Source organism: Lethenteron reissneri, chromosome 51 (assembly GCF_015708825.2).
Source record: "Lethenteron reissneri isolate LAM-NWPU_2019-01 chromosome 51, ASM1570882v1, whole genome shotgun sequence".
Taxonomy (NCBI): domain Eukaryota; kingdom Metazoa; phylum Chordata; class Hyperoartia; order Petromyzontiformes; family Petromyzontidae; genus Lethenteron; species Lethenteron reissneri.
The window spans coordinates 1,876,505-1,888,521 of NC_083829.1; the positions used below are offsets into that span (position 1 = coordinate 1,876,505).

At 50.1% G+C, this 12,017-nt stretch overlaps 1 protein-coding gene across 1 annotated transcript; it reads left to right on the forward strand.

Annotated features, from left to right (window-relative positions):
• The first annotated feature begins 569 nt into the window (after positions 1 to 569).
• On the forward strand, positions 570 to 10,780 carry LOC133355605 (histone-lysine N-methyltransferase SETMAR-like). The gene is made up of 5 exons (XM_061572959.1): positions 570 to 589; positions 2,182 to 2,291; positions 4,642 to 4,914; positions 5,959 to 6,290; positions 6,610 to 10,780. The coding sequence occupies exons 2-5, from the start codon at positions 2,193 to 2,195 to the stop codon at positions 6,929 to 6,931; spliced, it is 1,026 nt and encodes a 341-aa protein (XP_061428943.1). The 5' UTR covers positions 570 to 589; positions 2,182 to 2,192; the 3' UTR covers positions 6,932 to 10,780.
• The last annotated feature ends 1,237 nt before the right edge of the window (positions 10,781 to 12,017 follow it).

The window sequence follows — 12,017 nt, forward strand, 5'->3', positions numbered from 1 at the left end:
AACTTCCAAAGTGGTTGGCAAAGTCTTATCGAACCAGGACCCATGCCCATAATAACATGTCAATTGACAAATATTGGTACAAGCGAGCCTGACTGACTGCTGATGAGACACTGAAATGTCAAAACCGGTCCAGAGTTTGCGTATTAATGCAGCTGAAATAATCTGCTCTTAGAAGGCCGTGTGGCTGATGGACTGTGTAAATAAAAAAATAACTTTATATATTTTGTATGCGGGGACACTGATAGATATGAAGGCGACATTGCTGATCGATTTTCTTTCTGAGTGATGTCACCATCACCCCGCCCTCGACGAGTGGGACACGCCAAGCACTCCTCGAGGGGCTGGGGGTGCCCAGAGCAGCATAACCAATTATAAAATCAATAAAAACTCCACGCACAGCTCACATTTAACCCAGCTTTGCCAACGAGCCATTATACTTACCTTATAAATAATACTCCACTGCCAAATTGCATCGCAACTTTATTTAAACAAACACGCCGATTAATTATTGTCCATCTCACTTCCCGCACCCCTCCCGCCCTGTGTCCAGGTGGTACAGTCCGGCTCGATCGGGCGCCACGTGGTGGTGGTGGGTGATGGCGCTCCCTGCGCCGTGTTGTTTTTGCCTTTCGGTTGTTTTAAAGTGACGCTTCATTCAAAGATAACAATCTCCCGCGTTCACGAAACCGCCATCAGACGCACTGTTGCTGAGATGACAATGCAGTGACTCGTAGGGGAGGGGGTGAGGGGTGTTCGGCGCGCAGTGCTGCAAAGCCTCTCGCCAAAGCGGCAGGGATTTAACTCGCGAGCTGCGGCGTCAATGTCCGTCGCTTTTACCCCCCAACACGCCGCTGCTGCTGCTGCGTCTGCTGCGTGCTGCTGCGTGCTGCTGCTGCTGTTGCGTGCTGCTGTTGCACACTGGCTGCTGCGTGCTGGTGCTGCTGCGTGCTGGTGCTGCTGCGTGCTGGTGCTGCTGCAGCTGCTGCTGCTGCAGCTGCTGCTGCGTGCTGGTGCTGTACTCGTCTACGAACTGGCACGTTCCCTTTACGCGACAGACCTCACCAATTGGCTGTCGGGGGGTGGCGGGTTTAACGACACATTTTTACGCGATCTAAGGGGCCGTCCATAAATGACGTCACGCACCGGGGGGGTGGGGGTGAGACATGTGTGACGACGTGTGACGAGGGGGGGGTGAGACATTTGTGACGACGTGTGACGAGGGGGGGGGGTTAGCGGGGTGTGGAGGCGATTGAACTTTACAAAGTCGGTAATCGACCACAGCACGAGTGGTGGATTGTTTTATAAATACAAATCGATTATTCTGGAGATCACTCATCATGATTTAAAACATATTTTTTTGCACATTCTTACATCACATGTCTTAAGGTGTTATATATTTTTGTTAGTGTTTTACAGTTTTTTACTTGATCACATTTGTGTAAATAAGCATACACAAAAATATCCTTTAAAAAGTTACTGCATTTACTGCACCGTACTTACCACTCCATTCTCGACGACTCCGCGAGGGGTGATGTATGAACGTGTAGTATTTGTATTGTCTCATGTAGTGTAATATGTACCGTGTGGAATATTGTGTAATATGTACCGTGTGGAATATTTGACATTGAAATCAAGCATCACCACTTTGTTTTGTGACGCCTTTGCAGCGGTCTTGCCGGTTTCGCCGGATCGGTCCGGGTACCGTCGAAAGCAGCAGCCGGATAATCGATGATCGACTACAAATCGAATAATCGCCCCATCTCGAACTGTAACTTTCCATGGTACAGTTTATGTTTTAGCTGCACTCTGCATAACATCCCGCTAGAGGGAGCCCTGCAGCTCGGTCAAAGCGTGACAATGAAACGCAGGAGCATAAATCACAAAAGAATACTGTGCAGTATTTACCAGCGAAGATATCAACATATACGAATACAATTAAAAGGTTGATTTTCATGTCAATGACCCTAATTAAAGGCAGAGCGAGGATTTCGGAGCGTTATTTGGAATGAACGATTGCGCTTTAAAGTTCACGTGATTTGGCGATGCTGCATCGGTGCACAAGCAATAACAACAAAAACACTCAACATTCGCCAATGAGCTCACAGCCGCGCACTTTTGTCACTGTGCACGTTCAATCAAAGCGGTGTCACCCCGTGTAATGTGTCTCACGTGGGTGCACAGGGGTCGTGGAGATGTCTCGTGGGGCATGCACGGACGTGGCCCAGGGACTGGAAAGTCTTCCCATTGAATTGACAAACGACGTGGATGGTGAGATGCCACCTTGCATACAGGTACCTGCTCGATGAACCACAACTTGCATGCCTTGTGTCCGGGTTTCTCAAATGCCAGCCCTGGCGTTCCCCACCACGGTACACCTTTCCAGGTTTACCAACCCCGTTCTCTGGTCTAACACTGGTGGTGAGACAAGGCCATCAAGAAGGCTGTCTCTGTCGTAGCCCAATCGGTTTCAAAGACAATGCATATATTATCAGAGCATGTTTGTTTGCATATTTTGACACAAGCACGTGTGGTTAATGCAGACTTTATCCTGTGCAAAAGGTACCTATTTAGTGTTTGAACATCTTAACACCTATTTCATTGCCAGAACGGGTAAAACCTATTGTTATGTTTTCATCATTCTTGACACCTTTCCAGGTTTACCAACCCCGTTCTCTGGTCTAACACTGGTGGTGAGACAAGGCCATCAAGAAGGCTGTCTCTGTCGTAAGCTCCCCCCCCCCTCTCCTCCCCCCTTAACTTGTATTTAAGAGCTTGCATCTTGAATCCCTGCCTCACTTGATGCAGCAAATCTGGCTGTGACGGTCCCACCTGATGATGGAGACTTGTGTTGCCTCCAAAACGTCGTGATTTTTATTTTATTTTTATTCATTTTAATTTCATTTTTTACCTACGTGACTTTACCGAAAGAACTAAGAGTATGAATCTATAATTCTTGATACTGCCAAAAAGGTCCCCATAGATATTTACCAACCCCATGAACATGCCAACGCTGGCCCAACGCTGGCCCAACGCTGGCATGTAGTTGGAATCGTTGACCCAACGTTTCACGATTACTGAGAATGTATCTAACTAACAAGACGCACGTACCTAATGATTGTGAAACACATTCCACGTGATTGTGGAGAGCACCGATCCAGAGATGTGTGTGTACGTGCGTTAAGTACGTGGCTGGAGTGGTGGTTAGCACGCTGTGAAACAAACACAACGTATCTGAGTTTGGTTTCTGACCGTGGCCAACATCGCTGACAAACATCTGAACCAGTTCTGGGCCTCTCCGAGGTCAAGTGAACCTTGAATGGATCACCTGGTAAGGCGTTTAAACATAAGTACTGGGGAGACAAAGGCAGCCGGGCATGATCCTGGCAACACCATCCCCTAGTATGTATGTAGAACTTCATTCGCACCGTACGTAGCCAACCGTGCTAATCGGCGGTGCACCATGGTTGCTTTAATAGGTGCTCCCTAACACAACTTTCCTCAACAGTGGGAACTTTATTTAGTTTTGGGGTTTTTGTCATTTGTAATGAGCAGAAAACTCAACTTGAGTATTGAACACGTGTGCCTCCCAGGAGAGCCTGAAGTACGCTGTTTAAGGAAGCACTCTCCACACCACATGAATGCAACGGTTTAGCAATCATGAGGCATGTGCAGCATGTAACACTTAATGTTGTATTTGAACGGAGAAGATTGGTAAACATGGAACGATGGTCTAACGTTGCTCCAACGTTAGCCCAACGGAGCATGTTTACTGGGGTGGTGGGTCACAAGGACGAGTTGGAAAAATCCCAAGCTAGGTGATTGCTGGATTTGGTTGCATAGGAACAGAAGACGTGTAGTGTTTCGCTGATTATACTGTAAATCGAGTTTGTGTATAATCATTTGCGATGGTTGAAATGACATACAATACAATTTCATAACATTTCGGATTTTTATAGCATCTTATTGCAGCTGCATATGAAGATATGTACCGAAAATAGGACATGTGCATCACACGATACCACCAAAAACTTGTAGCAGCAAGGATCCCATTCATCATCGTCAGCCAAGATCAATCCACTGCTGGCTGAAGGCCTCCCCAAGCCACTGCCATCTCTCTCACGATCCTGCCACGTAACAGTCCATCTAACTGCCTGCCCATGAACCTATTGCTATCGCTCATGAACCCATTACATACAAGGTATACAAATCAATACAAATTCTTACCTGCACGGTTTTAAGGTACCCCAAAAAATAAGAACTACTTTGTAATGGTTGAAACGCAATACTTTAGCATGATGATAAATCCCATAGTCTAATTTGTTAATTTAATCCATAGAACCACGATATGCATTACTACCAGTTATATGCTAACATTTTAAATAAATATAGCTTTACAATTCGTATATATGACATTTCAAGACCAGAACTGAAATAACGAAGGTAAGTAACTGTTGATGGAGCTTTTGTCATCGGTGATGTTAAAACAATCAAGGGCAGGGATTGAATCGACAAAGCGGAGTCCCCCAAGAACGAGAACAGCCCCGGGCTCCCATCGCGCTTCATTCGTCCGCGTTGACGTCGTCCCTTCATCCTCTGCTCCCTTCCGTTCTCCCCCTCTCCGCAACGATCGCACGAGGGCAGTACACGCCGGACTACGTGCGGGGCCCCGGCTGTGCCGTGGACCCGGGCGAGCTCACGCTGCCGGGGTGCGAGTGCGCCGACGGGCGCTGCGACGCGTCGCCCGTCGCGTGCCCGTGCTTCCGGGGCGGTGGCGACGGCGCGGCGTGCTACGACCCCGCCGGGCGTCTCGTCGGCGATGCCGGATTCGCGCGCCCCATCTTCGAGTGCAACCCCCTGTGCCGCTGCGGAGACGCGTGCCCCAGCAGGGTGGTGCAGAAGGGACTGGCGGTACGGGTGAGTTGGCGTCGGGGGGGGGGATACTACCAGGGCCGTAACTTTTATCAACGGTTGAAATGATGCAGCACGCGGGTCTTCGCAACGGCTTGCAATGCAAGCTTGGTCTTCCGGGCGAGACTGCGCGTTAAACGTTCCTTCTCTCGAGCTGTGACCATGCACTGCTGTGAGCGACATCATGATCCTTCAAGACTTGAAGTTCCCACAAAGTAATGCTGACTTTGTTTTCTGCGTCCTGACTACGCAGAGACGTCACGAGCCAAGCAGCGGATGTTCGCTACTGGAATTATGGATTTTACGTTCCCGAATTAACTAACACGTTTCAGTAGTTTCAGTGGTGCTTTTTTTTACCTTTTCATATTTTTGTTGTTTTAAACGCATTAATGGATACACCACAGTCGATCGGCAGGTCGCGTGTGTGGTGGAGTGAAGTGATCGTAGTCCCACCTAGTTCTAGGGAAGGGGAAAAATAACCTCTGGAGGGGCTTTCGAGAGGCTTCCTCTTCTGGAGGCCCTTCCACCGGCCGCGGTGTGAGCAGAGCCGTTACGGGGCTGCACCTTTACCACCTTCGAGACCAAACTCTGAAATGCCCACGTGCACATATCTATGGCACACTTCATTGTATGATTAAAAAGGATTCACCCTTTCTGACAAATACAGCTGTAAAGATGTTTACACACCAAATAGACCAAGGCATCAAGCTTGCATTAACGAAATATGCTTGTTATGCTTTGGTAGTGTATGCACTGTCCTTGAAACTGATCGGCCTACACCACAGACAGCCTCTTGTTTGTATGTTTTACCATAAATGTGTGTGGTTAATGCCGACTTGATGCATTGTAATAGGTGTCTATTTGGTGTTTGAACATCTTAACACCTCCCGTGTTTATGCCAGAACTGCTTTTTGTGTTTAGTTTGTTGTCCTTCCTCCGCACCTCCGATTAGCACAGGTTGGCTACGATCGGCGCGAAAGAAGTTCAACGTTACACAGGGAGAGTGCTCGGGCCTTACTTGCCGCCTACGTGCACGCTTGTCGCGCCCAGCTGCAGGTGTTCCGCACGGCGCGGAAGGGCTGGGCGGTGCGGACGCTGGAGCCGCTGGGTCGCGGGCGCTTCGTGTGCGAGTACGTGGGCGAGGTGCTGGGCGCTGCCGAGGCCCGGCGCCGGGCCGTCCGGCAGGCGTGGGGCAGTGACGGCAGGGCCATCAACTACCTGATCGCGGTGCGGGAGCACGCCGGGGACGGCCGGGGGGTCGCCCCGGCCACGAGCACCTACGTGGACCCGGAGCGCGTCGGGAACGTGGGTCGCTTCCTCAACCACTCGTGCGAGCCCAACCTCGTCATGGCGCTCGTCCGCGTCCACTCCGTGTTGCCAAGGTCGCCGTTAAATGACCTCCCCCCCCCCAATCCCTTGCGGTGAAACCGCCAAAGTCAGCGGCTTGGCTTCTTGTGCCTTTTCTCTTGTGCTTAGCAACTATACAACAATGTGTGTATGTGTAAAAATGAACACGTATCAGAGGACGACTCCAAAACGTTACGTAATTTTCACGTCATGTGCCCACAACAGAGTCCCTCTGTCTTGCATCAATGAGCGCACTCATGCAGCTTGACCGCTACCGCACTGTGAACAACGTACGACTGTCGAGCTGACATTCGTCCGACCTTTACCCCCCCCCCCCCGCACGGTGCCCTGCAGGCTGGCTCTGTTCGCCGCACGCGACATCGCCGACGGCGAGGAGCTCTGCTACGACTACTCGGGAGAATTTCAAAACTCGCGCGCGGCTGCGGAAGCGTGCGGACCCTCGTGGCGGCCAGAAGGCGACGGCGGCGCTCGCTCCGGCGACCGAGAAACCGGCGCGGATGCCGGCGACGACGGGGATGGCGCCCCATGGGAGGACCGGGGAGGTCGTGAGGACGGTGACGGCCTCGCGGGCCAGCGGAAGCCGTGCTTCTGTGGCGCGCCCTCCTGCCGAGGCGTCCTCCCGTTCGACCCCACGCTCTTCGCAGACACGCAGTGACAAAGAAAGGCTGCGACGGAGACTTTAGCGGTTGTGCCGCACTGGCCTCGGGTGCGTTCTCAGGTCTTACCGCGCATCGTTCGGCGGTACGATGTCCGACGTTTCTCTCCACGTGCCAAGAGCTTTTTCCGCAACGGAATTAACTCCCCGAGCACGGGGAGTGAAACGTCGGACGTCATGCCGAACAACGTCATGCAGGTTATTGGGGGCTACATAACTGTACTTTACGGTCATATAGCTCCCAATAACCTTTACCTTGCTGGTCAGTGCGGGTTCATGTAGGTGCAGAACAAAGGATAGAGTGCAGTGGGTTTTACCGCACTCCCCTCTGCTGCCCACAACAGCACCACAAATCGACCAACACCATCACGCAGCAAAACATAACTCAATGCAACACCTCGTGGCAGGGTTTCCCCACACTCGCTTTCCTCACCGATACACGGTGCAATTTCCCTCAATCTATATTCAATGCCAGCTTTGTCGTAACATACTGCAAGGTTGGATAGTACGGTGCGAAAGAAGTTCAACACACATACGTGTAAGGTGAAGGTGCGGCCTTGTACCTGCCCGTGCAAGCAAAGGCTCTTTTGGTCTCCTCTTCCACCCTCGCCAGATGTCTCAGGGTGGGAGTACCCACACTTTACCCCACCGCATGCGACTTGCCAATCGACTCCAAAGTTCGGTGTCCCCATTTACATCGCTGGGTGGACAGCGGTGAGCGGATTTATGCAACTCGCACCGTTGTCTTGACTGTCGTGTTGGGAGACCGCACCAGGGGGCCTCTGGGTTGCAAGTCCAGTGTGCTGACCGTTACACCGCGTCAGCATCCGTCACAAGTGTGTGGCGATTGGTAAACACGTACCCCCCTACTTGGACTTGAGTTTGAGAAGCTGTTTTTTGTGAAGGTGGCCTGAGTTGGAAATCGTTGTGTCCCCAACGCCACGGGAACTTCCATTCTTGTAGGCAACAGTAAACTATGAGCGCATTTGCACTTTTTTGTGAGCTTGGAGCGCGTTTACGATAGAACTATGCGAGCTAGTAAATTGTTGTTTTAACCGTATGTAATTGTTGTCTTATGCGCTTAATTGTGTTATTTGAATAAAATTCGATCATTGATCCGGCGGCTTTGGGGGCGCCGGATTTTTTAAAACAGGATAATCACTAATCATGATTTAAAATATCTTATTTTTTTTACATTCTTGTACTACATGTTTTTAGGTGGCGTGTATGTTTTTTTAGTGTTTTACATTTGTTTACTATGTGAAACTAGGTTGTTGGGGGCCACCTGTGGCGCCCCCAACCACCTAGTTTCTTCTATATAAATATTTTGGCAAGTTTACGCGTTAGTGACAGAATGACAGACAGAATGACACACAGAACTGTGTGTTATATAATTTAACTTTCATAGTGGAAAAAGTCAGCACTGTACATGAGTACTGTACTTTTTTTAGTGTTCAAATGCACTGCTGGATGAAGGACCACCGCAGGCTGCGCGCTTGTCGTGGTTGGAGGCGTGACGTCATTACACATGAACGCGGCTGAGGTGTTGTGAAAGAGAGCTGACGTCACCGCCCATACGTGCGTGATGACGCGCGGGTTGTGGACGTCATCCCACCCGTGCCTGTTCGGGGGCGTACATGTTTGTGAGGGGCGCACCTCTGGTTGGCTGCTTGGTCCCGGTCACGTGACTCACTTCAACCAATCCGTGCCGCGTTAATCACAGAATGACAGAATCATAGAGCTGGGTGTTTACATATTAGGATTGGCAAACATAAACATACAAATAGACATAAATCAACATACTGTAAAAAGGTACTGTATTAACTGTACCATTCCAATCTCATCATGGGGTGATGTACGTACAGTACTACGACGCTCTTGTTTCAACAACATGTGTTTGACGATCGCCGGTTTGCCAGTTTCGCCGGATCGGCCCGGGACCACCGGATAATGTTGGAAGCGGGATAATTGCACGCCGGATAATCGATGATCAACTGTCGTCCACTTGCCATTGGCCTTTGTGACCGAAGATGATGATGCTGATGTGGTTGCTGGTATCGTGACTTGCGTGCGACTGGCTGGAGAAGGCCGATGTGCGTCAGTTCTCTTCCCACAGTGGGCGCACTTTGCAGTTAAAAGTTTGAAGGTGGTGGTTGTCTGTTCAGACTCCAGTAGGTGTTGTTTTTTATCCACTGGCCAATGCAAATGTTGGATGACGGTCACCACTTGCCTTGATGTCGTCGGGGTGTGTTGACGATACTTCACCACATTGGCCAGTTCGGGTTGAACGTTGGGATTTTTGTTGATGCCCTGGAGCGGTTCAGATCCCACCTCACGCTGCTGTGATCACCCATAGCCAGGAATCGCATTCAGGTCACCAAGTTCATAGTGCAGTGCGCTAACCATTGTACCACCCTGTAACATGTTGAGTGCACATTAAATGAAACTGTTCACGTGCGATAACTGCAGCACAACATGACTCCACAGCACCCTGCGTGGTGATGGAGTGAAAACTCTGCACACTGAAAATCGAACCCACGATCGAACCCAGGTTCTCAGCCGTTCCAGTACAGCCCTCTGACCTCTGAGCCACCCGGTCACCTCTTGCTCAAATGATAAAAAAAAAACATTGAACCACAACGTTGCACTGAAATAAAGGAATATCCGAATGCATATACCACCTGCATTTGAAAGTTCGCAAAGAGGGGTCGTGGTATAATGCAGTGCATGGTCATTATTTGCAAAATTACGTAGCAATGTGCTCTGCCCTGCATCTGTAATTGTGTTTGTGATAATGCGTGTTGTTTGTGGTCGTGACACTTTGGGTTAATGAACCGTGATGAAGAACTAATGACGTGTGACCTCGAAACTCTCGGTTTGTGTGTTGCAGTGTAAACAAGGTGGGGCATGTACTTTCCTCGATGTAATCTGAACGTAACAATTCAAAATACACAAACGTTTGGTGTGTAATTTACATTGTGTGCCTCTCCCTCCGTTTAAGGAGCGCAGATTATAGTGGTTTGCTGTATGGTCCATAGTTTGGGTTGCATGGCCAGTCACACACGACTGTGGCTTGTCTGCAATGTATATCTATGTGTCAGAGGTCGCAACCGGGTACCCGATACCCTGCCGGGTACGGGTACGGGTAGGCCGTGAGTCACTGGTGAGTAACCGTTTGTCACTCATTTCCCAACGTCTTGTGTCTCTTCTCACAATATAAGTTCCTAGAATCAACCCACCCGCGCCTGCAACATGGCTTCATCCCAGAGGTCGCAATCAGGTACCCGATACCCGTACCCTACCCGGCCGGGTATGGGTAGGGTACGGCCGGGTACAGGTACCCGTTTGCGACCCTGGTGGTAAGGAATCAAAACCCGTTTGCGACCTCTGCTGTGTCTCTAGGGGTTCATGATATGGTCCATAGTTTGGGTTGCATGGCCACAGTCGCACACAACTGTGGCTTGTGTCTTTATTAATCTCCCACGACTGAGGTCGTGGTGCACATTGTCCTGCTGATGTTCCGGTGCCGTTGATGGTTCCGCCGGAGACCTTCGAGGAGGAATCTCGAAGCCCTCCAGGAGGTGCGATGATGATGACGACGTTTGGCTCTCGAACGAGAGGGTAAATATATTGTGGACGTCCGCGTTGTTCCACTGTTGTCACAGCAGCAAGCGTTGTTCCGGATCTGGGTGGTGAGATTCTAGGATGGTGACAGCAGCAGCAGCAGCGAGATCCCAGAAGGGGTGGGATCAGGCCTTGAGTAGGCGGTCAACGTCATTGATGTGTATGTGAGAATCAGAATATTTATAATGGAGGAATCCGATAAGTGATGAAGCTCTTTTTTGTGACATGTCCAGTCGTGGTTTGTCGTCGTCTTTGCGGATTTCTGGTTGCTGAATGTTCGCCAGAGCAGGGTGCCGGTGTGGTGGGAGGGAGATCGGTGTCGGCTTCGGCTACGAAGCGCCCGTGTCATTGTTTCATCGTGCATCATCGTGCATCATCATTGTGTGTGGTGTGTACGATCTCCCCGGGGGAGCGGTGGTGCAGCGGTTAGCGCGCCACCCGACGAACCCCGGCGACCTGAGTTTGATTATTCCCGCTCACGGCCAACACCGGCGACGATTATCTGAACCGGTCATTGGCCTCCCCCTAGGTCGACTCGGCCTTAAACGAGTGCCTGCCGCGGTGTGCAAACATCGCCACTGGGGAGAGACAAAGGCGGCCGGGCGTGGCGTTGGCCATCCACCCCCTCGCGTGCCGTGCCGCAATTCGTAGGTGCACAACCACAACACGGGTTTTTTGGGTGAGATCGCGTAAATGTGTCGTTAGACCCGCCACCACCCGACACAGCCAACTAGAAAGGGTTGTCACGTAAACAGAACGTGGCCAATTCGTCACTAGTACAGCACTAGTGTGTAGTGTATAGTGTAGTGTATAGTGTAGAGTAGTGTATAGTGGAGTGTATAGTGTAGAGTAGTGTATAGTGGAGTGTATAGTGTAGAGTAGTGTATAGTGGAGTGTATAGTAGTGTAGTGTATAGTGTAGTGTACTAGTACATCACTAGTGTGTAGTGTAGAGTAGTGTATAGTGTAGTGTACTAGTACAGCACTGGTGTGTAGTGTAGAGTAGTGTAGTGTGTAGTGTACTAGTACAGCACTAGTGTGTAGTGTAGAGTAGTGTATAGTGTAGAGTTGTGTATAGTGTAGTGTACTAGTACAGCACTAGTGTGTAGTGTAGAGTAGTGTAGTGTATAGAGTAGTGTATATAGTGTAGTATATAGTGTACTATACTAGTACAGCACCCACCGGTGTGTTGGAGAGCCAAGCCACAACATGTACAATCTGAGCACGACGTTTCGCAGTAATCACAACAGGCTTCATCAGGCGACAGCCACATTTATATCGCGTGGCAGTAGATCTAACCCCCCCCCCCGACAAAAAACCCCTGTATCATGGATTCATGGATGATATAATTATTCATAATAAAGGTTGTTTGGCTAGATCGCGAAATCCTACGACGACTACTACTTGGACGTGTTAAACAACAACAACAACAGTCTGTGCTGCCCTGGGAACCACGTGGCACT

Coding starts and splice junctions, on each gene's coding strand:
- LOC133355605 (XM_061572959.1), top strand. CDS start 2,193: ATGTCTCGTGGGGCATGCACGGACGTGGCCCAGGGACTGGAAAGTCTT. Junction 2,292..4,641: donor AGATGCCACCTTGCATACAG/GTACCTGCTCGA, acceptor GCACGAGGGCAG/TACACGCCGGACTACGTGCG. Junction 6,291..6,609: donor GTCCACTCCGTGTTGCCAAG/GTCGCCGTTAAA, acceptor GGTGCCCTGCAG/GCTGGCTCTGTTCGCCGCAC.